Source organism: Schistocerca nitens, chromosome 1 (genome assembly GCF_023898315.1).
Source record: "Schistocerca nitens isolate TAMUIC-IGC-003100 chromosome 1, iqSchNite1.1, whole genome shotgun sequence".
Lineage (NCBI taxonomy): Eukaryota > Metazoa > Arthropoda > Insecta > Orthoptera > Acrididae > Schistocerca > Schistocerca nitens.
In genome coordinates this window covers 464,656,574-464,684,225 of record NC_064614.1, presented here as the reverse complement: position 1 = coordinate 464,684,225, position 27,652 = coordinate 464,656,574, and the positions used below count along the sequence as shown (strand labels likewise).

General features: G+C 49.3%; 1 protein-coding gene across 1 annotated transcript in view; it reads right to left on the bottom strand.

Moving 5' to 3' along the window:
* Window positions 1–27,652, bottom strand: part of LOC126254096 (fibrillin-3-like) — a 266,318-nt gene that overhangs the window by 69,050 nt on the left and 169,616 nt on the right. The window contains exons 14-16 of the mRNA XM_049955286.1: window positions 26,280–27,313; window positions 1,677–1,816; window positions 1,412–1,517 (exon numbers count right to left, since the gene is read on the bottom strand). Of these exons, the coding sequence (XP_049811243.1) occupies window positions 1,412–1,517; window positions 1,677–1,816; window positions 26,280–27,313 (1,280 nt within the window). The remainder of the gene's footprint in view (window positions 1–1,411; window positions 1,518–1,676; window positions 1,817–26,279; window positions 27,314–27,652) is intronic.

Here is a 27,652-nt window from a genome sequence, read left to right as displayed (position 1 = left end):
GACACATTCCTGGGGTCAGATACATCACATGATCACACTGACAGAACCACAGGCACATAGACACAGGCAACAGAGCATGCACAATGTCGGCACTAGTACAGTGTATATCCACCTTTCGCAGCAATGCAGGCTGCTATTCTCCCATGGAGACGATCGTAGAGATGCTGGATGTAGTCCTGTGGAACGGCTTGCCATGCCATTTCCACCTGGCGCCTCAGTTGGACCAGCGTTCGCGCTGGACGTGCAGACCGCGTGAGACGACGCTTCATCCAGTCCCAAACATGCTCAATGGGGGACAGATCCGGAGATCTTGCTGGCCAGGGTAGTTGACTTACACCTTCTAGAGCACGTTGGGTGGCACGGGATACATGCGGACGTGCATTGTCCTGTTGGAACAGAAAGTTCCCTTGCCGGTCTAGGAATGGTAGAACGATGGGTTCGATGACGGTTTGGATGTACCGTGCACTATTCAGTGTCCCCTCGACGATCACCAGTGGTGTACGGCCAGTGTAGGAGATCGCTCCCCACACCATGATGCCGGGTGTTGGCCCTGTGTGCCTCGGTCGTATGCAGTCCTGATTGTGGCGCTCACCTGCACGGCGCCAAACACGCATACGACCATCATTGGCACCAAGGCAGAAGCGACTCTCATCGCTGAAGACGACACGTCTCCATTCGTCCCTCCATTCACGCCTGTCGCGACACCACTGGAGGCGGGCTGCACGATGTTGGGGCGTGAGCGGAAGACGGCCTAACGGTGTGCGGGACCGTAGCCCAGCTTCATGGAGACGGTTGCGAATGGTCCTCGCCGATACCCCAGGAGCAACAGTGTCCCTAATTTGCTGGGAAGTGGCGGTGCGGTCCCCTACGGCACTGCGTAGGATCCTACGGTCTTGGCGTGCATCCGTGCGTCGCTGCGGTCCGGTCCCAGATCGACGGGCACGTGCACCTTCCGCCGACCACTGGCGACAACATCGATGTACTGTGGAGACCTCACGCCCCACGTGTTGAGCAATTCGGCGGTACGTCCACCCGGCCTCCCGCATGCCCACTATACGCCCTCGCTCAAAGTCCGTCAACTGCACATACGGTTCACGTCCACGCAGTCGCGGCATGCTACCAGTGTTAAAGACTGCGATGGAGCTCCGTATGCCACGGCAAACTGGCTGACACTGACGGCGGCGGTGCACAAATGCTGCGCAGCTAGCGCCATTCGACGGCCAACACCGCGGTTCCTGGTGTGTCCGCTGTGCCGTGCGTGTGATCATTGCTTGTACAGCCCTCTCGCAGTGTCCGGAGCAAGTATGGTGGGTCTGACACACCGGTGTCAATGTGTTCTTTTTTCCATTTCCAGGAGTGTATTTCAGTAGCAAGGAAGATTTGCCAGAAATACAGCTATTCGTTGACTCACCTAGCACTAGGTCTGAAGCCCTTGGGGCAGACGCAGTGGAAGGAACCCGGAGAATTCACACACAAGTAGCTGCACCCACCGTTGTTGATCTCGCACTCGTCCACGTCTGAAACAACAGTCACATACGGCATAACTTTTCTAATAGCGTATCGTCCAGTCCAGCAACAAAACAAATGTGTATTACTTAGTCATATCGATTGAAAATGAACTTAGAAGATCAAAGAGAAAAGACGCATTGCAAGATGCCAAGGAGTGCGAGTCTGACCGACACAGGCGTCTCCACGTTGCCGGAAGCCGGTCTTGCAAGCGCAGGTGAAGGACCCCAGAGTGTTGACGCACAGCTGCTGGCATCCGTGATTCGAGGACAGGCACTCATCCACATCTTCGCAAGTGCGACCGTCAGACCTGCGAGTGATAAAAAGAAGATTGTTTCAATCTTCCAACGTTGTCCTTTTTATTTTTCATGAAGCAAATTCACACAGAATTCTAAATTATGAAACATTTCAGGCTTAAGGCATTGCTATACCTGATGAAGATCAAAACAAAAATGAGGAAACGAATCAAAAGTCGTGTAATGAGATACTAAGAAACACTGAAAATTAGTAGAATGTAGTGCAGTCAGTGTCTCCTTTCTTTAAAGAAGAAGCCCTCACACGAATAGAATATTTTCCCTAAGTTTGCCACAACAGATGTGATGTGTTATAGACATTGGTGAGAAGTTCCCACCTAAATGAAAAGTCACAAGGACCTCATGCATTGTATTGTATTGTACAGGGTGTTTCAAAAATGACCGGTATATTTGAAACGGCAATAAAAACTAAACGAGCAGCGATAGAAATACACCGTTTGTTGCAATATGCTTGGGACAACAGTACATTTTCAGGCAGACAAACTTTCGAAATTACAGTAGTTACAATTTTCAACAACAGATGGCGCTGCGGTCTGGGAAACTCTATAGTACGATATTTTCCACATATCCACCATGCGTAGCAATAATATGGCGTAGTCTCTGAATGAAATTACCCGAAACCTTTGACAACGTGTCTGGCGGAATGGCTTCACATGCAGATGAGATGTACTGCTTCAGCTGTTCAATTGTTTCTGGATTCTGGCGGTACACCTGGTCTTTCAAGAAAGACCCACAGAAAGAAGTCACAGGGGTTCATGTCTGGCGAATAGGGAGGCCAATCCACGCCACCTCCTGTATGTTTCGGATAGCCCAAAGCAATCACACTATCATCGAAATATTCATTCAGGAAATTAAAGACGTCGGCCGTGCGATGTGGCCGGGCACCATCTTGCATAAACCACGAGGTGTTCGCAGTGTCGTCTAAGGCAGTTTGTACCGCCACAAATTCACGAAGAATGTCCAGATAGCGTGATGCAGTAATCGTTTCGGATCTGAAAAATGGGCCAATGATTCCTTTGGAAGACATGGCGGCCCAGTCCAGTACTTTTTGAGGATCCAGGGACGATGGGACTGCAACATGGGGCTTTTCGGTTCCCCATATGCGCCAGTTCTGTTTATTGACGAAGCCGTCCAGGTAAAAATAAGCTTCGTCAGTAAACCAAATGCTGCCCACATGCATATCGCCGTCATCAATCCTGTGCACTATATCGTTAGCGAATGTCTCTCGTGCAGCAATGGTAGCGGCGCTGAGGGGTTGCCGCGTTTGAATTTTGTATGGATAGAGGTGTAAACTCTGGCGCATGAGACGATACGTGGACGTTGGCGTCATTTGGACCGCAGCTGCAACACGGCGAACGGAAACCCGAGGCCGCTGTTGGATCACCTGCTGCACTAGCTGCGCGTTGCCCTCTGTGGTTGCCGTACGCGGTCGCCCTACCTTACCAGCACGTTCATCCGTCACGTTCCCAGTCCGTTGAAATTTTTCAAACAGATCCTTTATTGTATCGCTTTTCGGTCCTTTGGTTACATTAAACCTACGTTGAAAACTTCGTCTTGTTGCAACAACACTGTGTTCTAGGCGGTGGAATTCCAACACCAGAAAAATCCTCTGTTCTAAGGAATAAACCATGTTGTCTACAGCACACTTGCACGTTGTGAACAGCACACGCTTACAGCAGAAAGACGACGTACAGAATGGCGCACCCACAGACAGCGTTGTCTTCTATATCTTTCACATCGCTTGCAGCGCCATCTGTTGTTGAAAATTGTAACTACTGTAATTTCGAAAGTTTGTCCGCCTGAAAATGTACTGTTGTCCCAAGCATATTGCAACAAACGGTGTATTTCTATCGCTGCTCGTTTAGTTTTTATTGCCGTTTCAACTATACCGGTCATTTTTGAAACACCCTGTATGTATTGTATGTTAACCGGGTACCTAGAAACGACGGAGAGGCTCCGTCCCTGCCGGAGCCGCAGTGGTCCACAACCCGACGACGACTACCACAGTCCACTTCCGACCTCCGCCGCCCCACACCGAACCCACGGTTATTGTGCGGTTCGGCCCCCGGTGAACCCCCCAGGGAACGTCTCACACCAGAGGAGTGTAACCCCTATGTTTGCGTTGTAAAGTAATGGTGGTGTACGCGTACGTCGAGAACTTCGTTTGCGCAGCAATCGCCGACATAGTGTAGGTGAGGCGGAATAAGGGGAACCGGCCCGCATTCGCTGAGGCAGATGGAAAACCCCCTAAAATCCATCCACAGACTGGCCGGCTCACCGGACCTCGACACAGGTCCGCCGGGCGGATTCGTGCCGGGGACCAGGCGCTCCTTCCCACTCCGGAAAGCCGTGCGTTAGAGCGCTCGGCTAACCGGGCGGGCAGCTCCCGCATTACTAGCCAGCGAAACACTACACTGCCGGGAAAGAAATTACTACGCCTGAAGAGACGGCTCAATTTCGACCCGATGACGGCATATGCCACCTGGGGAATAGTACATTTACTGATAATGGTTTCAACGTCGCCCGCCAACAGACAGCGTAGTGGTATAGCTACCAGAGCGCCATCGTTGTCTACCTTTTAACAGGGAATGTTCTCAGCCAGAAAGCTCAATGTGGTGTAAACGTGAGCGGCAACCAGGAAACCACACCACGGAGAAGCACTCGTGCCTCCTACAGCCAAATGAGCCCGACTGAAAGGGGTCATTCTGTGGTCTCACGAGTGGCGGAATGGCCCTTTGGAGGAATTGCTACCCAAGTTGGACGTGCCGTGTCAGCTGTGCAATGATGCTGGTATTAGTGGTCACGTGAACATGCTCGCACCCGTTGATAATTTTCTGGACGTCCACGCAGCCTAAGTCGCCCGTCAGGATCATCGTATAACACTACTAACCATTAAAATTGCTTAACCACGAAGATGACGTGGTACAGACGTGAAATTAAACCGACAGGAAGAAGATGCTGTGATATGCAAATGATTAGCTTTTCAGAGCATTCACACAAGGTTGGCGCCGGTGGCGACACCTACAACGTGCTGACATCACGAAAGTTTCCAACCGATTTCTCATACACAAACAGCAGTTGACCGGCGTTGCCTGGTGAAACGTTGTGATGCCTCGTGTAAGGAGGAGAAATGCGTACCATCACGTTTCCGACTTCGATAAAGGTCGGATTGTAGCCTATCGTGTTTGCGGTTTATCGTATCGCGACATTGCTGCTCGTGTTGGTCGAGATCCAATGACCGTTAGCAGAATATGGAATCGGTGGGTTCAGGAGGGTAATACGGAACGCCGTGCTGGATCCCTACGGCCTCGTATCACTAGCAGTCGACATGACAGGCATCTTATCCGCTTGGCTATAACGAATCGTGCAGCCACGTCTCGATCCCTGGGTCAATAGACGTTTGCAAGACAACAACCATCTGCACGAACAGTTCGACGACGTTTGCAGCAGCATGGACTATCAGCTCGGAGACCATGGCTGCGGTTACCCTTGACGCTGCATCAGAGACAGTAGCGCCTACGATGGTGTAGTCAACGACGAACCAGGGTGCACGAATTGCAAAACGTCATTTTTTCGGATGAATCCAGGTTCTTTTTACAGCATCGTGATGGTCGCATCCGTGTTTGGCGACATCGCGGTGAACGCACATTGGAAGCGTATATTCGTCATCGCCATACAGGCGTATCACCCGGCGTGATGGTATGGGGTGGCATTGGTTACACGTCTCGGTCACCTCTTGTTCGCACTGACGGCACTTTGAACGGTGGACGTTACATTTCAGATGTGTTACGGCCATGGCTCTACCCTCCAATCGATCCCTGCAAAACCTTACATTTCAGCAGGATAATGCACGATCGCATGTTGCAGGTCCTGTACGGGCGTTTCTGGATACAGAAAATGTTCGGCTGCTGCCCTGGCCAGCACATTCTCCAGATCTCTCACCAATTGAAAACTTCTGGTCAATGGTGGCCGAGCAACTGGCTCGTCACAATACGCCAGTCACTACTCTTGATGAACTGTGGTATCGTGTTGAAGCAACACACGTCATCCAAGCTCCGTTTGATTCAATGCCCAGGGGTATCAAGGCCGTAATTACGGCCAGAGGTGGTTGTTCTGGGTACTGATTTCTTAGGATCTATGCAGCCAAATTGCGTGAAAATGTAATCACATGTCAGTTCTAGTATAATATATTTGTGCAATGAATACCCCTTTATTATCCGCATTTCTTCTTGGTGTAGCGATTTTAATGGCCAGTAGTGTATTAAGGGCAGCAGTGGCAGACCGTACAGCTACCACAGCACAGGTAAGAGGACTTGTGAGCCCAGACGTGTTATTAGCAGGGGGACTAAAGGCACGCACATCTCTAGCCCGTCTTCCACTCACGCCACACGCCACTCACTAGTGACGTAGGAGGATCGCTTGAAAGATTGAATGGAGCGCTGTGGTATTCGGCGATGAAAGCAGAGCCCGCCTGCACACAAATGATGGGCGTTTGCGCATACGACTTCGACCTGGTGAGCACTGTCTCGTAGAATGCACTGATCGAACACCCACTGGCCCCACTCCAGGCCTTATGGTCTGGGGTGCGATAAACTACAACTCTCGTTCACGTTTGGTATTCCTGCAGGGAGCGCTATCCTGCACTCGGTACGTGCAGAATGTTGTTAGACGCATACTTTTGCACTTCTTTCCACAAGAAGCTGTTGTGCTGTTCCAAAAGTGTAATGCTCGCCCACACAATTCACGTGTAATTCAACGTGCTGTACAAGAGGTGCAAGCAACTTCCCTGGCCAGCACCATCTCCGGATTTGTCTCCAATTGAGGAGGTGTGGGATATGACGGGACGAGAAGTGACTCGTGCGACTCGTCGGCCAAGAATTTTTACAAAACTACGGGAACAGGGAGAATAGGCGTGGCTTAATATAACCCACGACTGTACTCGCCATCTGTAAAATCGTCTGGCTGCCAGATTCAGCGCCTACGTAGCTCACCGTGGAGGCTTCTCCAAGCACTAACACTGATGTTTCAGCATGGGTCGATATCTGGAATTTCAGAGCTGTTTGTGCAACTGATCTGTAAATGTAATCATTTCAAGTCTTCCATATGCACTGTTACTACAATAAACCTTGAGTGAATCTTCTAAAGGGGTATACTGTTTTCTTCCGGCAGTGTATATGCCTATGTCGGAGCGTGGAATTTCAGAAGTTTGAACGTGGTAGGGAAGGAAGAAAATCTGAGAAGGGAAATCCAAAGGCTCAGTCTAGATACAGTAGTTGTCAGTGAAGTGAAATGGAAAGAAGAAAAGGAGTTTTTGTCGGACGAATATAGGATAATATTAACAGCAGAAAAAAATTATATAACGGGAGTAGGATTCGTTATGAATAAGAAGACAGGCCACAGAGTGAGTTACTGTGAACAGTTAAGTGATAGGGTTGTTCTTAACAGAATCGACAGCAAACCAACACCGACAACGATAGATCAGGTATACGTGCCAACGACGCAAGCTGGCGATGAAGAGATAGAGGAAGTATATGAGGATACTGAAAGGGTAATACCGTACGTAAAGGGAGATGAAAATCTAATAGTCATGGAGGACTGGAATTCGATGGTAGGAATTGAGTAGAAGAAGAAGTTAGAGAATAGTATGGGCTTAGGACAAGGAATGAGGGAGAAGAAGGACTGATTGAGTTCTGTAAAAAATTTCAGCTAGTGATAGTGAACACTCTGTTCAAGAATCACCAGAGGAGGAGTTACACTTCGAAAAGACTGGGTGATACTGGAAGATTTCAGTTAGATTACGTAATGATCACACAGAGATTTGGAACACAGTTACTGAATTGTAAGATGTACTCAGGAGCAGATATAGATTCGGATCACAATGTAGTAGTGATGAAAAGTGGGTTGAAGTTCGAGAGATTAGTCAGCAAGAATTAATACACAAAGAAGAGGGATACGGAAATATTAAGGAATGATGAGATACGCCTGAAGTTCTCTAAGATTGTAGATACAGCAATAAGGAATAGCTCAGTAGGCAGTACAGTTGAAGACGAATTGACATCTCTAATAAGCGCAGTCACTGATGTTGGAAAAAGAAACATAAATACAAAAATGGCGACTGCGCAGATACCATACATAACAGAAGAAATACATCAATTCATCGATGAAAGTACAAAAATGTTCAGGGAAATTCAGGAATACAGAAATACATGTCGCTGGGGAATGAAATAAATAGGAAGTGCCAGAAAGCTAAGAAGAAATGATTGCATGAAAAATGTGAAGAAATCGGAAAAGAGATGATTGTCGGAAGGCCTGACTCAGTATATGAGAAAGTCAAAACAACCTTCGGTGAAATTAAAAGCAAAGGTAGTAACATTAAGAGTGCAATGGAAATTCCACTGTTAAATGCAGAGGAAGGAGCACGTATGTGGAAACAATAGATTGAAGGCCTCTATGAGGAGGAAGATTCGTCTAATATAATATAAAAGAAACAGGAGTCCATTTAGAAGAGATAGGGGATCCAGTATTAAAATCAGAGTTTAAGAGAGAATTGGAGGATTTAAGATCAAATAAGGCAGAAGGGATATATAATGTTCCATCATAATTTCTAAAACCATAGGGCGAAGTGGCTACATAACTACTACTCAGGTTGGTGTTTTAGAATGTACGAATGTGTCTGGTGACATACCATCTGACTTTCCGAAGAATATCATCAACTTCGAAGACTGAAAGAGCTTACAAGTGCGAGAATTATCTGACAGTTAGCTTAACAGCTCGTGGATCCAAGTTGCTGACAAGAATAGTATACAGAAGAATGGAGGAAAATTGTGGATGTGTTGGAGGACGATAAGTTTAGCTTAGAAAAGAAAGAGGAACTAGAGAGGCAATTCTGACGTTGCCGTTGATAATGCAAGCAAGACTAAAGAAAAAAATCTAGACACGTTCATAGGATCTGTTTCCTGGAAAAAGCGTTCGACAGTGTAGAATGGTGCAAGATGTTCGAAAATCTGAGAAAAATTGTAGTAAGCATTAAGAAGACGGGGCATTAAGGAGACAGGTAATACACAATATGTAAATGAGCCAAGCGAGTGGACTACCAGGAGCGAAGTGCTCGGATTAAAAAGGGTGTAAGACAGCCGATGAATTCTTTCGCCCCTACTTTCCAATCTGAACATCGGAGACACAATAATGGAAATAAAAGAAAGGTTCAAAAGTGGAATTAAAATTCAAGGTGAAAGGGTAACGATGATACGATTCGCTGATGACATGGTTATACTAACTGAAAGAGAAGATGATCTGCTGAATGGAATAAACAGTCTAATGAATGCAGAATATGGATTGAGAGCAAATGTAAGGAAGACAGAAGTAATGAGAACTAGCAGAAATGAGAACAGCGAGAAACTTAACATCAGGATTGATGGTCACAAAGGAGATGTAGTTAAGGAATTCTACGACCTAGGCAGCAAAATAATTAATGACGGACGGAGCAAGGAGGACATCAAAAGCAGATTAGCACTGCCAAAAAGGGCATTTCTGACCAAGAGAAGTCTACTAGTATCAAACATAGGCCTTAATTTGAAGAAGAAATTGCTGAGACAGTGCGATTGGAGCACAGCGTTGTAAGGTAGTGAAACACGGACTGTGGGAAAACCGTATGACAAGAGAATCGAAGCATTTGAGATGTGCTGCTACAGATGAAAGTTGAAAATTAGGTGGACTGATACGGTCGGAATATATAGGAGTTTCTGCGCAGAATTGGAGAGGATAGAAATATGTGGAGAACACTGACAAGGAGAAGCGACAAGATGGTAGGGCATCTATTAAGACATCAGGGAATGACTTCCATGGTGATAGAGGGAGCTCTAGAGGACAAAATCTGTAGCGAAATACAGAGATTGGAATATATCCAGCAAACAATTGAGGATGTAGGTTGCACGTGATACTCTGAGATGAAGAGATTTATACAGGAGAGGAATTCGTTGTGGGCCGCATCAAAAGTCAGACGAATGATGACTGCGAGAGGAAGGATCGTCGAACACGATTTAATTCAGATACTAGGGTGGAAGCATATTAGAAATGGCTAATTTTGTTAACTATTTGCCTGACGCCGTTCTTAAAGTACACTGAGCCTGGTAAACTAGCATTACTCAAAACTGGCGCCAGGGTAACTGTCGTGCTCCACGGGCCATCGATGAGAGGGGTCAGCGACGGCAGCGGAGATGTGTACAGGAGAACAGACGTGTAACTGTTGAGAAACTGGCCGCCCAGTTAAACCAAGGGGCTGTCAACAGTGTCCCCTCAATGACCGTTCAGAGAATGCCGCTGCGCATGGGTTCAAATGGTTCAAATGGCTCTAAGCACTATGGGACTTAATATCTGAGGTCATTAGTCCCCTAGAACTTAGAACTACGTAAACCTAACCTTAGGACATCACACACATCCATGCCCGAGGCAGGATTCGAACCTGCGACCGTAGCAGCAGCGCGGTTCCGGACTGAAGCGCCGAGAACCACTCGGTGATAGCGGCCGCGCTGCGCATAGGCCTCCGCCGATGCCACCTGTTTCATGCACCCTTACTGACTGTTGTTCATCGACGACGAAGGCTGGAATTTGGATGTCAGTACGGCAAGTGGGTGTCCAGTGAACGGCAATAGTCGGCCTTAACAGATTAATCACGTTTTATGCTCCATCGGACAGGTGCAAACACCATTCAACAATCGTCGGAAGCGTTCAGGCCGGAGGAGGGACCGTTATGTTCTAGAAAATGTTTTTGTGGATTTTCCTAGGTGATATCGTCATTCTATAAGGCACACTGGGTCAACACATGTATGCATCTTTCGTTGGAGCTCGCGTCCACCCCTACATTCAGTTTGTTTTCTCCTCAGCATGACACTGTCTACCATCGGAACAATGCAACTTGTCGCACAGCATGCAATGTATGTGAATGGTACGAAGAACACCAGCATAAGTTTACTGCACTCACCCATCTGCCAAATTTCCAAAAGTTACACCCAGTTGAGAATCTGAAGGACCAACTCTATCGAGCTGTTCGCGCCATGGATTCTCAACCGACAAATTTAGATTAGCTAGCCAAGGCACTGGATTCAGCATGGCTCCATATCCCTGTTAGTATCTTGTAGAATCTCATTGACTCTTTTCCTGCATGTCTGTGCCGCAAAAGGCACGTGCAGTCTATTGACTGGTGATCAAATTGATGTGACTGGACATTAGAGAGTATCATTAGAGAAAATTGTTGTCCATCTGATGAAAGAGGTGAACAACAGAATAATGGTGCACATGTTTCAGATCTAAGAATAGAGTGAAAAAGTAGTAAACTGATGTTTTGAGGCTGATCTACATCTATCTCTACGCGATTCCTCTGCAATCCACCACTATGTGCCTGCCAGAGGGTTCATCGAACCACCTTCAAGCAATTTCTCTAACATTCCACTCTCAAGTAGTGCACGGGACCTCCGTCAATCCTATCTGATGCAGATCCCACATCGTGCAGCAACACTCCAGAAGAGGACGGATAAGCGTAGTGTAGGTGGTCTCATTAGTAGTCCTGCTGCATTTTCTAAGGATTAGGCCAATAAATTGCAGTCTTTGTTTCGCTTTGCCTCAACATTAAGCATGTGACAGTTCCAATTTAATTGTAATTATGGAGAATGTGATTGTGGAGAACAGGCACATTCAGATATGTAAAAGGAAGACATCAAATGCTTTTGCGTTTATCAGAATTTTTTTATGCCAGGCAAAATGATAATTATTCAAATCAAATGTGTGTGAAATCTTATGGGACTTAACTGCTAAGGTTATCAGTCCCTAAGCTTACACACTACTTAACCTAAATTATCCTAAGGTCAAACACACACACACATCCATGCCCGAGGGAGGACTCGAACCTCCACCGGGATCAGTGATAATTATTGCTAAGTGTAACTCTGACGTCGTATGAATCTGAATATGGTGTGCCATTTTAAGAAAACGAAGAGATGAATTAAACAATTAGATATTTCGGAGGTATTTGGTGACATGTTAGTCATGGTTGTAAATGCCTGACTGCAAAACCCAAATTTCAGATGAATCTGCCTCTAATGTGTGGGGTGTATGCATTCAGGTGGTGGAGGACAGTATGAAGCTTTCATGTGTTCTGGCACAGTCTGCATTTTTGCCAGAATGATTTATTACCTAGTCCTGCCTTCTTCCCCACCCTTTCCCCTCCACCTCTCTAGGAAAATTACGTTAAACATAAATGACAGAAAATACAAAATGTGATATGGGCTGTTGTCTTATTGGCAGTGGTAATGGATGCAGCCTGCATAGTTGCCAGATTTCACCAGAATACTGACCAGTACTAATTCACAATTAAGGATGGCGATTCAGATTGCATAGACATGAGATTACAAATCAAGATGCCAGAACTAACGCATATGTCCTCAAGGCCAAAGGGTCACGATGATAGCAGTCCAAAACACCTTATTGAAAACTTGAGCTTAGTAATTACACTGACTGGTTCCCAAAAGATCAAAATGGCACAATTCAGGATTGTGAGGACGGGGCGTGAGTCGTGCTTGGGTAGCTCAGATGGTAGAGCACTTGCCCGCGAAAGGCAAAGATCCCGAGTTCGAGTCTCGGTCTGGCACACGGTTTTAATCTGCCAGGAAGTTTCATATCAACGTACACTCCGCTACAGAGTGAAAAACTCATTCTGGAAATATTCCCAGGCTGTGGCTAAGCCATGTCTCCGCAATATCCTTTCTTTCAGGAGTGCTTGTTCTGCAAGGCTCATAGGAGAGCTTCTGTAAAGTTTGGAAGGTAGGAGACGAGATACTGGCAGAAGTAAAGCTGTGAGGACGGGGCGTGAGTCGTGCTTGGGTAGCTCAGATGGTAGAGCACTTGCCCGCGAAAGGCAAAGATCCCGAGTTCGAGTCTCGGTCTGGCACACAGTTTTAATCCGCCAGGAAGTTTCATATCAACGTACACTCCGCTTCAGAGTGAAAAACTCATTCTGGAAATATTCCCAGGCTGTGGCTAAGCCATGTCTCCGCAATATCCTTTCTTTCAGGAGTGCTTGTTCTGCAAGGCTCACAGGAGAGCTTCTGTAAAGTTTGGAAGGTAGGAGACGAGATACAGGCAGAAGTAAAGCTGTGAGGACGGGGCGTGAGTCGTGCTTGGGTAGCTCAGATGGTAGAGCACTTGCCCGCGAAAGGCAAAGGTCCCGAGTTCGAGTCTCGGTCTGGCACACAATTCTGAGAGTTGTTATAAAGTATACAGACTGCCCAAACATGCGCATGGTGCGGACCATTTCCTATAAGGAAATCTTCCATAACACTGCTTGCACATCCCTATCTGATTTATTTTTTTATAGGACGAAATAACCATTGTTACTATCAATCATTTGCTCCCGTCAATTTTCCGTTGCGCTTGTAAGGGTTACCTATTGTCGTCACATAAATAACAGACAGATACATATTTACGTGGGCTTGCAGGGAAATGGCTGTAAACAACTTGAAAATGATACTAGTTTAGGCTGCTAAGTTGTGAGATTTCTGAAGACAACAGTTGGCTTTTAACATCTCATTCTTATGTTCGTTTTCGAGGTTAGGTAAGAATGAAATGTAAGTTTCTTTACGTAATAATCGATTGTGATGATCTTTCAACACAGCGCGATTGGTATGAGCTGGTGTTTTATGGTGTAACACTTTCAATTTCTGTCACTATACCAAATATTAAATGCACAAGTAACACAGTAGACCTTGCTTGCAAAACAGCGGACACATGCAATACGTAACTTAATGTAAGTGGTTCGAATACTTGCCGCCTTGCCCATTCCATATAATAATTGAACGGATCCAAGTATCTACCTTGATTTATTTAATTTCTGTGTATGTAAAATACTAAAAAATGAAAGCAATAGACTATCGTGAGACTATTTTGTGTCATTGCTCTTACTGCTATTTGTGAGCATCTTGATATTCGTGGGTTCGGTGACCCGGGCTCTTGGGGACAACGTGTTGTCGTGGTATACTTTGTTGGCCAAAATCAAGATCTGTACTGGTAGTACCTTCGTCAAATGTATAAAGACCCAACACAAACGGGGTTTGACTGAGAATCCAGACAAACTACACAAGGTAAGTGCTCACCCTCTTTCTTGTGCTTTCTTGAAGCCTCTGGGTGGATCTATTAGAAGTGTGGCTGCTGCAGCTTGTTAGAAATCCATTTATTTGTACAAATCACAGTAGCCCGTTGAATAGACAGTAACGAACATTGAGTCTTGATTCAGCCCCAGTTGGGTACAGGCTCCTCGTCAAATCACTCATGATAGATCTCATTTGATATTTCCTTGCTCCTTATTCCTTGGAGTTATTGGGAAAAGGAACGGTAAAGAAAGGCTTTATCAGCTCCTTCAGTTCCCCTACACGTAATGTGGATATCATACTGAAGTCCACCAAAAAATAATGGAGGGGGGGGGGGCAGAACGACCATTCAGTGTATAGATAGGCACGAGACAGCACGCGTATCTAATATGTTCAAAAACACCTTGTATAAAAAGGAAATTTGTGGTGCTCATACCTTTTGTGCCAACGGCCTTGCCGAAATCGTAACACCGGTTCCCGTCAGCCTTCAGATCACCGAAGCTAAGCGCTGTCGAGCTAGGCTGGAGCTTCGATGGGTGATCATCCAATTTGCCGAGCGCTGTTGGCAAGCGGGGTGCACTCAGCCCTTGTGAGGCAAACTGAGAAACTACTTGATTGGGAAGTAGCGGCTCCGGTCTCGTAAACTGACATACGGCAACAAGTGCGGTGTGATGAACACATGCTCCTCCAGATCTACTTCCAGTGACGCCTGTTGGCTGGGAATGACACTGTGGTGGGTCGGTAACGTTGGACCTTCATTGCCTGTTCGGGGAGTTTAGTTTCATTTCGTAATTTGTGTTCTTTTGGTGATAAACAGGCAGAGTTTTGGATAGCTCTTGGCCTAGAGACCATTTGTATATTAAACAGAAGGATCGTCTTAGTGTTACTATCCTACAACAAAGGGTCGAAGTATGAATATTATACACCTCCCCCTGATTAGGCAAATAGAGCAAATCGGTTGGTTCTTTTTGCATTTGATGTGATCTGTGGTGGGCTTGATGGCAGTTATGGCTGCACCATTAGCTCGTGGGCAGTTCCTCGGAAAACCCCACAAAGATTTTCTACTATTATACGTTCGTCGTCACCAGCAGACTAAAACCCGGACGCGGATTCCAAGGCGGCTATTCACAGCAAATGGCTGAATTTTTTACGATATGTTTCTAAGATCCCGGTCTCAAATAATCTTGAAATTTTTGATTGTATCTTTATCCGTTTCCAAGGTACAGAGGTTCAAATTTACCCTACCTCTTCACTTAAAATCAGGTATGAGGCGAAATCTGAATAACAAATAACCGCAGAAAATTGCTCAAATTTTAATATTCATTGTTCAGGCATTTATCTAGAAGAACCATCTCCACAGTTTAAAAAGTCTTTATCCTTTGCCGATCGTTGTGGCCGAGTGGTTCTAGGCGCTTCAGTCTGGAACCATGCCTCGGGCATGGATGTGTGTGATGTCCTTATGTTAGTTACGTTTATGTAGTTCTAAGTTCTAGGGGACTGATGACCTCAGATGTTAAGTCTCATAGTGCTCAGAGACTTTATCCGTTATGGAGATACACGTCAAAAACTTGTTTGTTGCAGAAGGGGGGGGGGATGAGAATGAAAAGAAAATGAAAGTGTGCGAGAGCCAGTGTAATGAGAGACGGAGTCAGTAACGCATCTTGGCAGCGTTCAATGCAGTTGCCTGTGCGACAGCAGCAGCGCGAATGAGCCGCTGCGCGGCGATCGCTCGCTTTTATTCACGCGGCAAAGCGCGTCACGGGATTCGGACTTAGAATATTTCACAGTGCCAGCCGCGCGTTATCCCGGACGCGGGCACTAGCCTCACTAGGTGCCCGCGTCCGCTGTTTGTGAGCCAAGTGTGCGGCTGGCGCGCTGCCAAGATGTCCTTGAGCCGCCTTATCGGCGGGGTCAAAGGTTTACATCCACAGAATACTGCAGGTCCATCTAGAAGAGCGTGTGCGGCGACAGATTTAATTGTGTTCTTCTTCTTGTCGGCAGCAGAAGTTGTCATTTCGACGTCTTCCAGAGTTTTGTATATTGTCTGTCTTGCATCCACAGAATACTGCAGGTCCATCTAGAAGAGCGTGTGCGGCGACAGATTTAATTGTGTTCTTCTTTGTGTCGGCAGCAGAAGTTGTCATTTCGACGTCTTCCAGAGTTTTGTATATTGTCTGTCTTGCACGTCGCCGTTGTCGTCGGTAACGCATCTTGGCAGCGCTCAATGCAGTTGCCTGTGCGACAGCAGCAGCGCGAATGACCCGCTGCACGCCGATCGCTCGCTTTTATTCACACGGCAAAGCGCGTCACGGGATTCTGACTTAGAATATTTCACAGTGCCAGCCGCGCGTTATCCCGGACGCGGGCACTAGCCTCACTAGGTGCCCGCGTCCGCTGTTTGTGAGCCAAGTGTGCGGCTGGCGCGCTGCCAAGATGTCCTTGAGCCGCCTTATCGGCGGGGTCAAAGGTTGACATCCACAGAATACTGCAGGTCCATCTAGAAGAGCGTGTGCGGCGACAGATTTAATTGTGTTCTTCTTCTTGTCGGCAGCAGAAGTTGTCATTTCGACGTCTTCCAGAGTTTTGTATATTGTCTGTCTTGCATCCACAGAATACTGCAGGTCCATCTAGAAGAGCGTGTGCGGCGACAGATTTAATTGTGTTCTTCTTTGTGTCGGCAGCAGAAGTTGTCATTTCGACGTCTTCCAGAGTTTTGTATATTGTCTGTCTTGCACGTCGCCGTTGTCGTCGGTAACGCATCTTGGCAGCGCTCAATGCAGTTGCCTGTGCGACAGCAGCAGCGCGAATGACCCGCTGCACGCCGATCGCTCGCTTTTATTCACACGGCAAAGCGCGTCACGGGATTCTGACTTAGAATATTTCACAGTGCCAGCCGCGCGTTATCCCGGACGCGGGCACTAGCCTCACTAGGTGCCCGCGTCCGCTGTTTGTGAGCCAAGTGTGCGGCTGGCGCGCTGCCAAGATGTCCTTGAGCCGCCTTATCGGCGGGGTCAAAGGTTTACATCCACAGAATACTGCAGGTCCATCTAGAAGAGCGTGTGCGGCGACAGATTTAATTGTGTTCTTCTTCTTGTCGGCAGCAGAAGTTGTCATTTCGACGTCTTCGATAGTTTTGTATATTGTCTGTCTTGCACGTCGCCGTTGTCGTCGGTAACGCATCTTGGCAGCGTTCAATGCAGTTGCCTGTGCGACAGCAGCAGCGCGAATGAGCCGCTGCGCGGCGATCGCTCGCTTTTATTCACGCGGCAAAATGCGTCACGGGATTCGGACTTAGAATATTTCACAGTGCCAGCCGCGCGTTTTCCCGGACGCGGGCACTAGCCTCACTAGGTGCCCGCGTCCGCTGTTTGTGAGCCAAGTGTGCGGCTGGCGCGCTGCCAAGATGTCCTTGAGCCGCCTTATCGGCGGGGTCAAAGGTTTACATCCACAGAATACTGCAGGTCCACCTAGAAGAGCGTGTGCGGCGACAGATTTAATTGTGTTCTTCTTCTTGTCGGCAGCAGAAGTTGTCATTTCGACGTCTTCGATAGTTTTGTATATTGTCTGTCTTGCATCCACAGAATACTGCAGGTCCATCTAGAAGAGCGTGAGCGGCGACAGATTTAATTGTGTTCTTCTTCTTGTCGGCACCAGAAGTTGTCATTTCGACGTCTTCGATAGTGTTGTATATTGTCTGTCTTGCACGTCGCCGTTGTCGTCGGTAACACATCTTGGCAGCGTTCAATGCAGTTGCCTGTGCGACAGCAACAGCGCGAATGAGCCGCTGCGCGGCGATCGCTCGCTTTTATTCACGCGGCAAAGTGCGTCACGGGATTCGGACTTAGAATATTTCACAGTGCCAGCCGCGCGTTATCCCGGACGCGGGCACTAGCCTCACTATTTGCCCGCGTCTGCTGTTTGTGAGCCAAGTGTGCGGCTGGCGCGCTGCCAAGATGTCCTTGAGCCGCCTTATCGGCGGGGTCAAAGGTTTACATCCACAGAATACTGCAGGTCCATCTAGAAGAGCGTGTGCGGCGACAGATTTAATTGTGTTCTTCTTCTTGTCGGCAGCAGAAGTTGTCATTTCGACGTCTTCGATAGTTTTGTATATTGTCTGTCTTGCACGTCGCCGTTGTCGTCGGTAACGCATCTTGGCAGCGTTCAATGCAGTTGCCTGTGCGACAGCAGCAGCGCGAATGAGCCGCTGCGCGGCGATCGCTCGCTTTTATTCACGCGGCAAAATGCGTCACGGGATTCGGACTTAGAATATTTCACAGTGCCAGCCGCGCGTTTTCCCGGACGCGGGCACTAGCCTCACTAGGTGCCCGCGTCCGCTGTTTGTGAGCCAAGTGTGCGGCTGGCGCGCTGCCAAGATGTCCTTGAGCCGCCTTATCGGCGGGGTCAAAGGTTTACATCCACAGAATACTGCAGGTCCATCTAGAAAAGCGTGTGCGGCGACAGATTTAATTGTGTTCTTCTTCTTGTCGGCAGCAGAAGTTGTCATTTCGACGTCTTCGATAGTTTTGTATATTGTCTGTCTTGCATCCACAGAATACTGCAGGTCCATCTAGAAGTGCGTGAGCGGCGACAGATTTAATTGTGTTCTTCTTCTTGTCGGCAGCAGAAGTTGTCATTTCGACGTCTTCGATAGGTTTGTATATCGTCTGTCTTGCACGTCGCCGTTGTCGTCGGTAACGCATCTTGGCAGCGTTCAATGCAGTTGCCTGTGCGACAGCAGCAGCACGAATGAGCCGCTGCGCGGCGATCGCTCGCTTTTATTCACGCGGCAAAATGCGTCACGGGATTCGGACTTAGAATATTTCACAGTGCCAGCCGCGCGTTATCCCGGACGCGGGCACTAGCCTCACTAGGTGCCCGCGTCCGCTGTTTGTGAGCCAAGTGTGCGGCTGGCGCGCTGCCAAGATGTCCTTGAGCCGCCTTATCGGCGGGGTCAAAGGTTTACATCCACAGAATACTGCAGGTCCATCTAGAAGAGCGTGTGCGGCCACAGATTTAATTGTGTTCTTCTTCTTGTCAGCAGCAGAAGTTGTCATTTCGACGTCTTCGATAGTTTTGTATATTGTCTGTCTTGCATCCACAGAATACTGCAGGTCCATCTAGAAGAGCGTGAGCGGCGACAGATTTAATTGTGTTCTTCTTCTTGTCGGCAGCAGAAGTTGTCATTTCGACGTCTTCGATAGTTTTGTATATTATCTGTCTTGCACGTCGCCGTTGTCGTCGGTAACGCATCTTGGCAGCGTTCAATGCAGTTGCCTGTGCGACAGCAGCAGCGCGAATGAGCCGCTGCGCGGTGATCGCTCGCTTTTATTCACGCGGCAAAGTGCGTCACGGGATTCGGACTTAGAATATTTCACAGTGCCAGCCGCGCGTTATCCCAGATGCGGGCACTAGCCTCACTAGGTGCCCACGTCCGCTGTTTGTGAGCCAAGTGTGCGGCTGGCGCGCTGCCAAGATGGCCTTGAGCCGCCTTATCGGCGGGGTCAAAGGTTTACATCCACAGAATACTGCAGGTCCATCTAGAAGAGCGTGTGCGGCGACAGATTTAATTGTGTTCTTCTTCTTGTCGGCAGCAGAAGTTGTCATTTCGACGTCTTCGATAGTTTTGTATATTGTCTGTCTTGCATCCACAGAATACTGCAGGTCCATCTAGAAGAGCGTGTGCGGCGACAGATTTAATTGTGTTCTTCTTCTTGTCGGCAGCAGAAGTTGTCATTTCGACGTCTTCGATAGTTTTGTATATCGTCTGTCTTGCACGTCGCCGTTGTCGTCGGTAACGCATCTTGGCAGCGTTCAATGCAGTTGCCTGTGCGACAGCTGCTGCGCGAATGAGCCGCTGCGCGGCGATCGCTCGCTTTTATTCACGCGGCAAAATGCGTCCCGGGATTCGGACTTAGAATATTTCACAGTGCCAGCCGCGCGTTATCCCGGACGCGGGCACTAGCCTCACTATTTGCCCGCGTCCGCTGTTTGTGAGCCAAGTGTGCGGCTGGCGCGCTGCCAAGATGTCCTTGAGCCGCCTTATCGGCGGGGTCAAAGGTTTACATCCACAGAATACTGCAGGTCCATCTAGAAGAGCGTGTGCGGCGACAGATTTAATTGTGTTCTTCTTCTTGTCGGCAGCAGAAGTTGTCATTTCGACGTCTTCGATAGTTTTGTATATTGTCTGTCTTGCATCCACAGAATACTGCAGGTCCATCTAGAAGAGCGTGAGCGGCGACAGATTTAATTGTGTTCTTCTTCTTGTCGGCAGCAGAAGTTGTCATTTCGACGTCTTCGATAGTTTTGTATATTATCTGTCTTGCACGTCGCCGTTGTCGTCGGTAACGCATCTTGGCAGCGTTCAATGCAGTTGCCTGTGCGACAGCAGCAGCGCGAATGAGCCGCTGCGCGGTGATCGCTCGCTTTTATTCACGCGGCAAAGTGCGTCACGGGATTCGGACTTAGAATATTTCACAGTGCCAGCCGCGCGTTATCCCGGACGCGGGCACTAGCCTCACTAGGTGCCCACGTCCGCTGTTTGTGAGCCAAGTGTGCGGCTGGCGCGCTGCCAAGATGGCCTTGAGCCGCCTTATCGGCGGGGTCAAAGGTTTACATCCACAGAATACTGCAGGTCCATCTAGAAGAGCGTGTGCGGCGACAGATTTAATTGTGTTCTTCTTCTTGTCGGCAGCAGAAGTTGTCATTTCGACGTCTTCGATAGTTTTGTATATTGTCTGTCTTGCATCCACAGAATACTGCAGGTCCATCTAGAAGAGCGTGTGCGGCGACAGATTTAATTGTGTTCTTCTTCTTGTCGGCAGCAGAAGTTGTCATTTCGACGTCTTCGATAGTTTTGTATATCGTCTGTCTTGCACGTCGCCGTTGTCGTCGGTAACGCATCTTGGCAGCGTTCAATGCAGTTGCCTGTGCGACAGCTGCTGCGCGAATGAGCCGCTGCGCGGCGATCGCTCGCTTTTATTCACGCGGCAAAATGCGTCACGGGATTCGGACTTAGAATATTTCACAGTGCCAGCCGCGCGTTATCCCGGACGCGGGCACTAGCCTCACTATTTGCCCGCGTCCGCTGTTTGTGAGCCAAGTGTGCGGCTGGCGCGCTGCCAAGATGTCCTTGAGCCGCCTTATCGGCGGGGTCAAAGGTTTACATCCACAGAATACTGCAGGTCCATCTAGAAGAGCGTGAGCGGCGACAGATTTAATTGTGTTCTTCTTCTTGTCGGCAGCAGAAGTTGTCATTTCGACGTCTTCGATAGTTTTGTATATTATCTGTCTTGCACGTCGCCGTTGTCGTCGGTAACGCATCTTGGCAGCGTTCAATGCAGTTGCCTGTGCGACAGCAGCAGCGCGAATGAGCCGCTGCGCGGTGATCGCTCGCTTTTATTCACGCGGCAAAGTGCGTCACGGGATTCGGACTTAGAATATTTCACAGTGCCAGCCGCGCGTTATCCCGGACGCGGGCACTAGCCTCACTAGGTGCCCACGTCCGCTGTTTGTGAGCCAAGTGTGCGGCTGGCGCGCTGCCAAGATGTCCTTGAGCCGCCTTATCGGCGGGGTCAAAGGTTTACATCCACAGAATACTGCAGGTCCATCTAGAAGAGCGTGTGCGGCGACAGATTTAATTGTGTTCTTCTTCTTGTCGGCAGCAGAAGTTGTCATTTCGACGTCTTCGATAGTTTTGTATATTGTCTGTCTTGCATCCACAGAATACTGCAGGTCCATCTAGAAGAGCGTGTGCGGCGACAGATTTAATTGTGTTCTTCTTCTTGTCGGCAGCAGAAGTTGTCATTTCGACGTCTTCGATAGTTTTGTATATCGTCTGTCTTGCACGTCGCCGTTGTCGTCGGTAACGCATCTTGGCAGCGTTCAATGCAGTTGCCTGTGCGACAGCTGCTGCGCGAATGAGCCGCTGCGCGGCGATCGCTCGCTTTTATTCACGCGGCAAAATGCGTCACGGGATTCGGACTTAGAATATTTCACAGTGCCAGCCGCGCGTTATCCCGGACGCGGGCACTAGCCTCACTATTTGCCCGCGTCCGCTGTTTGTGAGCCAAGTGTGCGGCTGGCGCGCTGCCAAGATGTCCTTGAGCCGCCTTATCGGCGGGGTCAAAGGTTTACATCCACAGAATACTGCAGGTCCATCTAGAAGAGCGTGTGCGGCGACAGATTTAATTGTGTTCTTCTTCTTGTCGGCAGCAGAAGTTGTCATTTCGACGTCTTCGATAGTTTTGTATATCGTCTGTCTTGCACGTCGCCGTTGTCGTCGGTAACGCATCTTGGCAGCGTTCAATGCAGTTGCCTGTGCGACAGCTGCTGCGCGAATGAGCCGCTGCGCGGCGATCGCTCGCTTTTATTCACGCGGCAAAATGCGTCACGGGATTCGGACTTAGAATATTTCACAGTGCCAGCCGCGCGTTATCCCGGACGCGGGCACTAGCCTCACTATTTGCCCGCGTCCGCTGTTTGTGAGCCAAGTGTGCGGCTGGCGTGCTGCCAAGATGTCCTTGAGCCGCCTTATCGGCGGGGTCAAAGGTTTACATCCACAGAATACTGCAGGTCCATCTAGAAGAGCGTGTGCGGCGACAGATTTAATTGTGTTCTTCTTCTTGTCGGCAGCAGAAGTTGTCATTTCGACGTCTTCGATAGTTTTGTATATTGTCTGTCTTGCATCCACAGAATACTGCAGGTCCATCTAGAAGAGCGTGTGCGGCGACAGATTTAATTGTGTTCTTCTTCTTGTCGGCAGCAGAAGTTGTCATTTCGACGTCTTCGATAGTTTTGTATATCGTCTGTCTTGCACGTCGCCGTTGTCGTCGGTAACGCATCTTGGCAGCGTTCAATGCAGTTGCCTGTGCGACAGCTGCTGCGCGAATGAGCCGCTGCGCGGCGATCGCTCGCTTTTATTCACGCGGCAAAATGCGTCACGGGATTCGGACTTAGAATATTTCACAGTGCCAGCCGCGCGTTATCCCGGACGCGGGCACTAGCCTCACTATTTGCCCGCGTCCGCTGTTTGTGAGCCAAGTGTGCGGCTGGCGCGCTGCCAAGATGTCCTTGAGCCGCCTTATCGGCGGGGTCAAAGGTTTACATCCACAGAATACTGCAGGTCCATCTAGAAGAGCGTGTGCGGCGACAGATTTAATTGTGTTCTTCTTCTTGTCGGCAGCAGAAGTTGTCATTTCGACGTCTTCGATAGTTTTGTATATCGTCTGTCTTGCACGTCGCCGTTGTCGTCGGTAACGCATCTTGGCAGCGTTCAATGCAGTTGCCTGTGCGACAGCTGCTGCGCGAATGAGCCACTGCGCGGCGATCGCTCGCTTTTATTCACGCGGCAAAATGCGTCACGGGATTCGGACTTAGAATATTTCACAGTGCCAGCCGCGCGTTATCCCGGACGCGGGCACTAGCCTCACTATTTGCCCGCGTCCGCTGTTTGTGAGCCAAGTGTGCGGCTGGCGCGCTGCCAAGATGTCCTTGAGCCGCCTTATCGGCGGGGTCAAAGGTTTACATCCACAGAATACTGCAGGTCCATCTAGAAGAGCGTGTGCGGCGACAGATTTAATTGTGTTCTTCTTCTTGTCGGCAGCAGAAGTTGTCATTTCGACGTCTTCGATAGTTTTGTATATTGTCTGTCTTGCATCCACAGAATACTGCAGGTCCATCTAGAAGAGCGTGTGCGGCGACAGATTTAATTGTGTTCTTCTTCTTGTCGGCAGCAGAAGTTGTCATTTCGACGTCTTCGATAGTTTTGTATATCGTCTGTCTTGCACGTCGCCGTTGTCGTCGGTAACGCATCTTGGCAGCGTTCAATGCAGTTGCCTGTGCGACAGCTGCTGCGCGAATGAGCCGCTGCGCGGCGATCGCTCGCTTTTATTCACGCGGCAAAATGCGTCACGGGATTCGGACTTAGAATATTTCACAGTGCCAGCCGCGCGTTATCCCGGACGCGGGCACTAGCCTCACTATTTGCCCGCGTCCGCTGTTTGTGAGCCAAGTGTGCGGCTGGCGCGCTGCCAAGATGTCCTTGAGCCGCCTTATCGGCGGGGTCAAAGGTTTACATCCACAGAATACTGCAGGTCCATCTAGAAGAGCGTGTGCGGCGACAGATTTAATTGTGTTCTTCTTCTTGTCGGCAGCAGAAGTTGTCATTTCGACGTCTTCGATAGTTTTGTATATCGTCTGTCTTGCACGTCGCCGTTGTCGTCGGTAACGCATCTTGGCAGCGTTCAATGCAGTTGCCTGTGCGACAGCTGCTGCGCGAATGAGCCACTGCGCGGCGATCGCTCGCTTTTATTCACGCGGCAAAATGCGTCACGGGATTCGGACTTAGAATATTTCACAGTGCCAGCCGCGCGTTATCCCGGACGCGGGCACTAGCCTCACTATTTGCCCGCGTCCGCTGTTTGTGAGCCAAGTGTGCGGCTGGCGCGCTGCCAAGATGTCCTTGAGCCGCCTTATCGGCGGGGTCAAAGGTTTACATCCACAGAATACTGCAGGTCCATCTAGAAGAGCGTGTGCGGCGACAGATTTAATTGTGTTCTTCTTCTTGTCGGCAGCAGAAGTTGTCATTTCGACGTCTTCGATATTTTTGTATATTGTCTGTCTTGCACGTCGCCGTTGTCGTCGGTAACGCATCTTGGCAGCGTTCAATGCAGTTGCCTGTGCGACAGCAGCAGCGCGAATGAGCCGCTGCGCGGTGATCGCTCGCTTTTATTCCCGTGGCAAAGCACGTCACGGGATTCGGACTTAGAATATCGAAGACGTCGAAATGACAACTTCTGCTGCCGACAAGAAGAAGAACACAATTAAATCTGTCGCCGCACACGCTCTTCTAGATGGACCTGCAGTTTTCTGTGGATGTAAACTGAACTTCAGCATCGACATTAATGATACATTTACCCATGGCAATGGCTGGTTAACTGTAGCCATTGTTCGAGGTGGTACAGGTGTTTCAAACGTATCTGGACTGGAAAGCTTCGTCGACAGAGACATCATTGCCTACAGAACGGTCTGCTGGAACCATGCCTCGGGCATGGATGTGTGTGATGTCCTTATGTTAGTTACGTTTATGTAGTTCTAAGTTCTAGGGGACTGATGACCTCAGATGTTACGTCTCATAGTGCTCAGAGACTTTATCCGTTATGGAGATACACGTCAAAAACTTGTTTGTTGCAGAAGGGGGGGGGGGGGGTGTGAATGAAAAGAAAATGAAAGTGTGCGAGAGCCAGTGTAATGAGAGACGGAGTATATGACAATGACAAAGAGGAAGAGAGATATAGTGACAGTGAGAAGAGACAGAGCAGCAGGATGGAAGGAATGAGGTATTAGCATTAAAGGAGTGCAAAAGGGAGACAGTGACAATGAGAGGAGAATATAGTAGTAGGACGGAAGGAAGGGGACTATGCTGTAACACAGGATAAAATGACACAGAGACACACGGAGATAATAAGTTGGGCTGAATGAGTCATTGAGAAAGGGAAAGAGACAGTGGATGGGTATGAGTGACATACAGCGATGGACTAGTGGGCGTGATTGAGTTACAACTGGGGAAGATTGTGGGAGTTTGAGGTGAGTTGCATGTTGAAAAACTCATAATTATGTTCGGAAGTCAAAATTTTTGAGAAAAATTTTAAAGGTGCTGGGGAAGGTTGCGTGAGGCAGCTGGTACCCCACTCTTCAGTCAGTCTTTTAAACGGAAGCTTATTCGGCTATTTTATGCTGCGGTAGGAGCCTTTTCCCTCTGGTACATGAAGTACCTGAAAGGAATGTTTATCAAATACTTGGATGGGGGTGCATGTCAGTATTGTAGGTTACAGTACGCTTGTTAGCCCACTGCTTGAATACTGCTCAGCAGTGTGGGATCCGTACCAGATAGGGTTGACAGAAGAGATAGAGAAGATCCAACGGAGAGCAGCGCGCTTCGTTGCAGGATCATTTCGTAATCGCGAAAGCATTACGGAGATGATAGATAAACTCCAGTGGAAGACTCTGCAGGAGAGACGCTCAGTAGCTCGGTACGGGCTTTTGTTGAAGTTTCGACAACATACCTTCACCGTGATGTGAAGCAGTATATTGCTCCCTCCTACGTATATCTCGCGAAGATACCATGAGGATAAAATCAGAGAGATTAGCGTCCACACAGAGGCATACCGACAATCCTTCTCTCCGCGAACAATACGAGACTGGAATAGAAGGGAGAACCGATAGAGGTACTCAAGGTACCCTCCGCCACACACTGTCAGGTGGCTTGCGGAGTATGGATGTAGATGTAGAAGATTTGTACTGAAATACGTTAGAGTATACGAACCCGAGTACGAAGCCGGCGGGACACTCGCAGCGGAAGCCGCCGTCGGTGTTGACGCAGCCGTGCGAGCAGCCGGTGCGGCCCGGCGAGAGGCACTCGTTGAGGTCGCAGGAGCGGCCGTCGCCGGCGAGCACGTAGCCGTCGGGGCAGGTGCAGCGCGCTGCGCCGCCCACCACCTCGCAGGCGTGCGAGCAGGGCTCGGCCAGGCTGTGGCACGGTCCCGCGCACGTGCGCCCGTCAGCCGCAAGCGGTCCCCCGCCGGGGCACTCGCACCGGAAGCTGCCCACCGTGTTGACGCAGCGGTGCGAGCAGCCGCCGCCGACGCCGCCGGGCGCGCACTCGTCCACGTCGTTGCACTGCCGGCCTCCGTCCGAGAGCGCGAAGCCCTCGGGACACTCGCAGCGCACGCCGCCGCCGATGTCCACGCAGTAGTGCGAGCAGCCGCCGTTACGCACGGCGCACGTTCTAGAAGCCCTCAGGCAGGTCTGGCCGTCCGACGAAAGAGTCCAGTCGTCGGGGCACTCGCAGCGGTAGCTGCCCGCCGTGTTGACGCAGAAGTAACTGCAGTTCCCCCTCTCGTCGCTCTCACACTCGTCGATGTCGATGCAGTTGTGCCTGCCTCCGTCGAGTTGGAATCCCTCCGGACACTCGCACCGGTAGCTGCCTTCCGTGTTGACGCATCCGTGGGAGCACGGAGGCCCTCCACCTGTCGAGGCGTTCCCGTGAGCACATTCGTCGACGTCGCGGCATTCTCGTCCGTTCTGTTCCGACAGCCGGTAGCCTGGGAGACACTCGCAGCGGTAGCTGCCTTCCGTATTGACACATAATTGGGAGCAGCCGCCGCCAACATATTCGTCGTCGTCGTCATCGTCGTCGTCGTCATCCTCCTCCTCGTCGTCCAGGGCGCACTCGTCTACGTCGTGGCACGTGGTCGGAGTCCGCAGTTCGTATCCGTCTGGACAGGAGCACTCCACTCCGGACAGGGTACTGCGGCACTCGTGGGAGCAGCCGCCGTTGTTCACCAGGCACTCGTCCACCTGTAGGACAGCAGCGCACGCCAAAAGAATCGAGTTTTCTCTTTGTTTCACGTTTCATCTATCCTTAAAATATCCTACTGCTACAATTTACGTTTTACATTTTCCTGTGTTTTTACGTCCATTTTTACAAAAACCCGCTTTTTTGATATGAGGGCTATTCGAAAAGTAAGATCCGAACGATCGCGAAATGGAAACCACGGAGAAAATCCAATGATGCTTTACACAGATGTGATAAACAACGTCTAGTATGTTATGTTATGTTAACCGGACACCTAGAAACGACGGAGAGGCTGCGTCTCCGCCGCAGCCACAGTGGTCCGCAAGCCCACGACGACTACC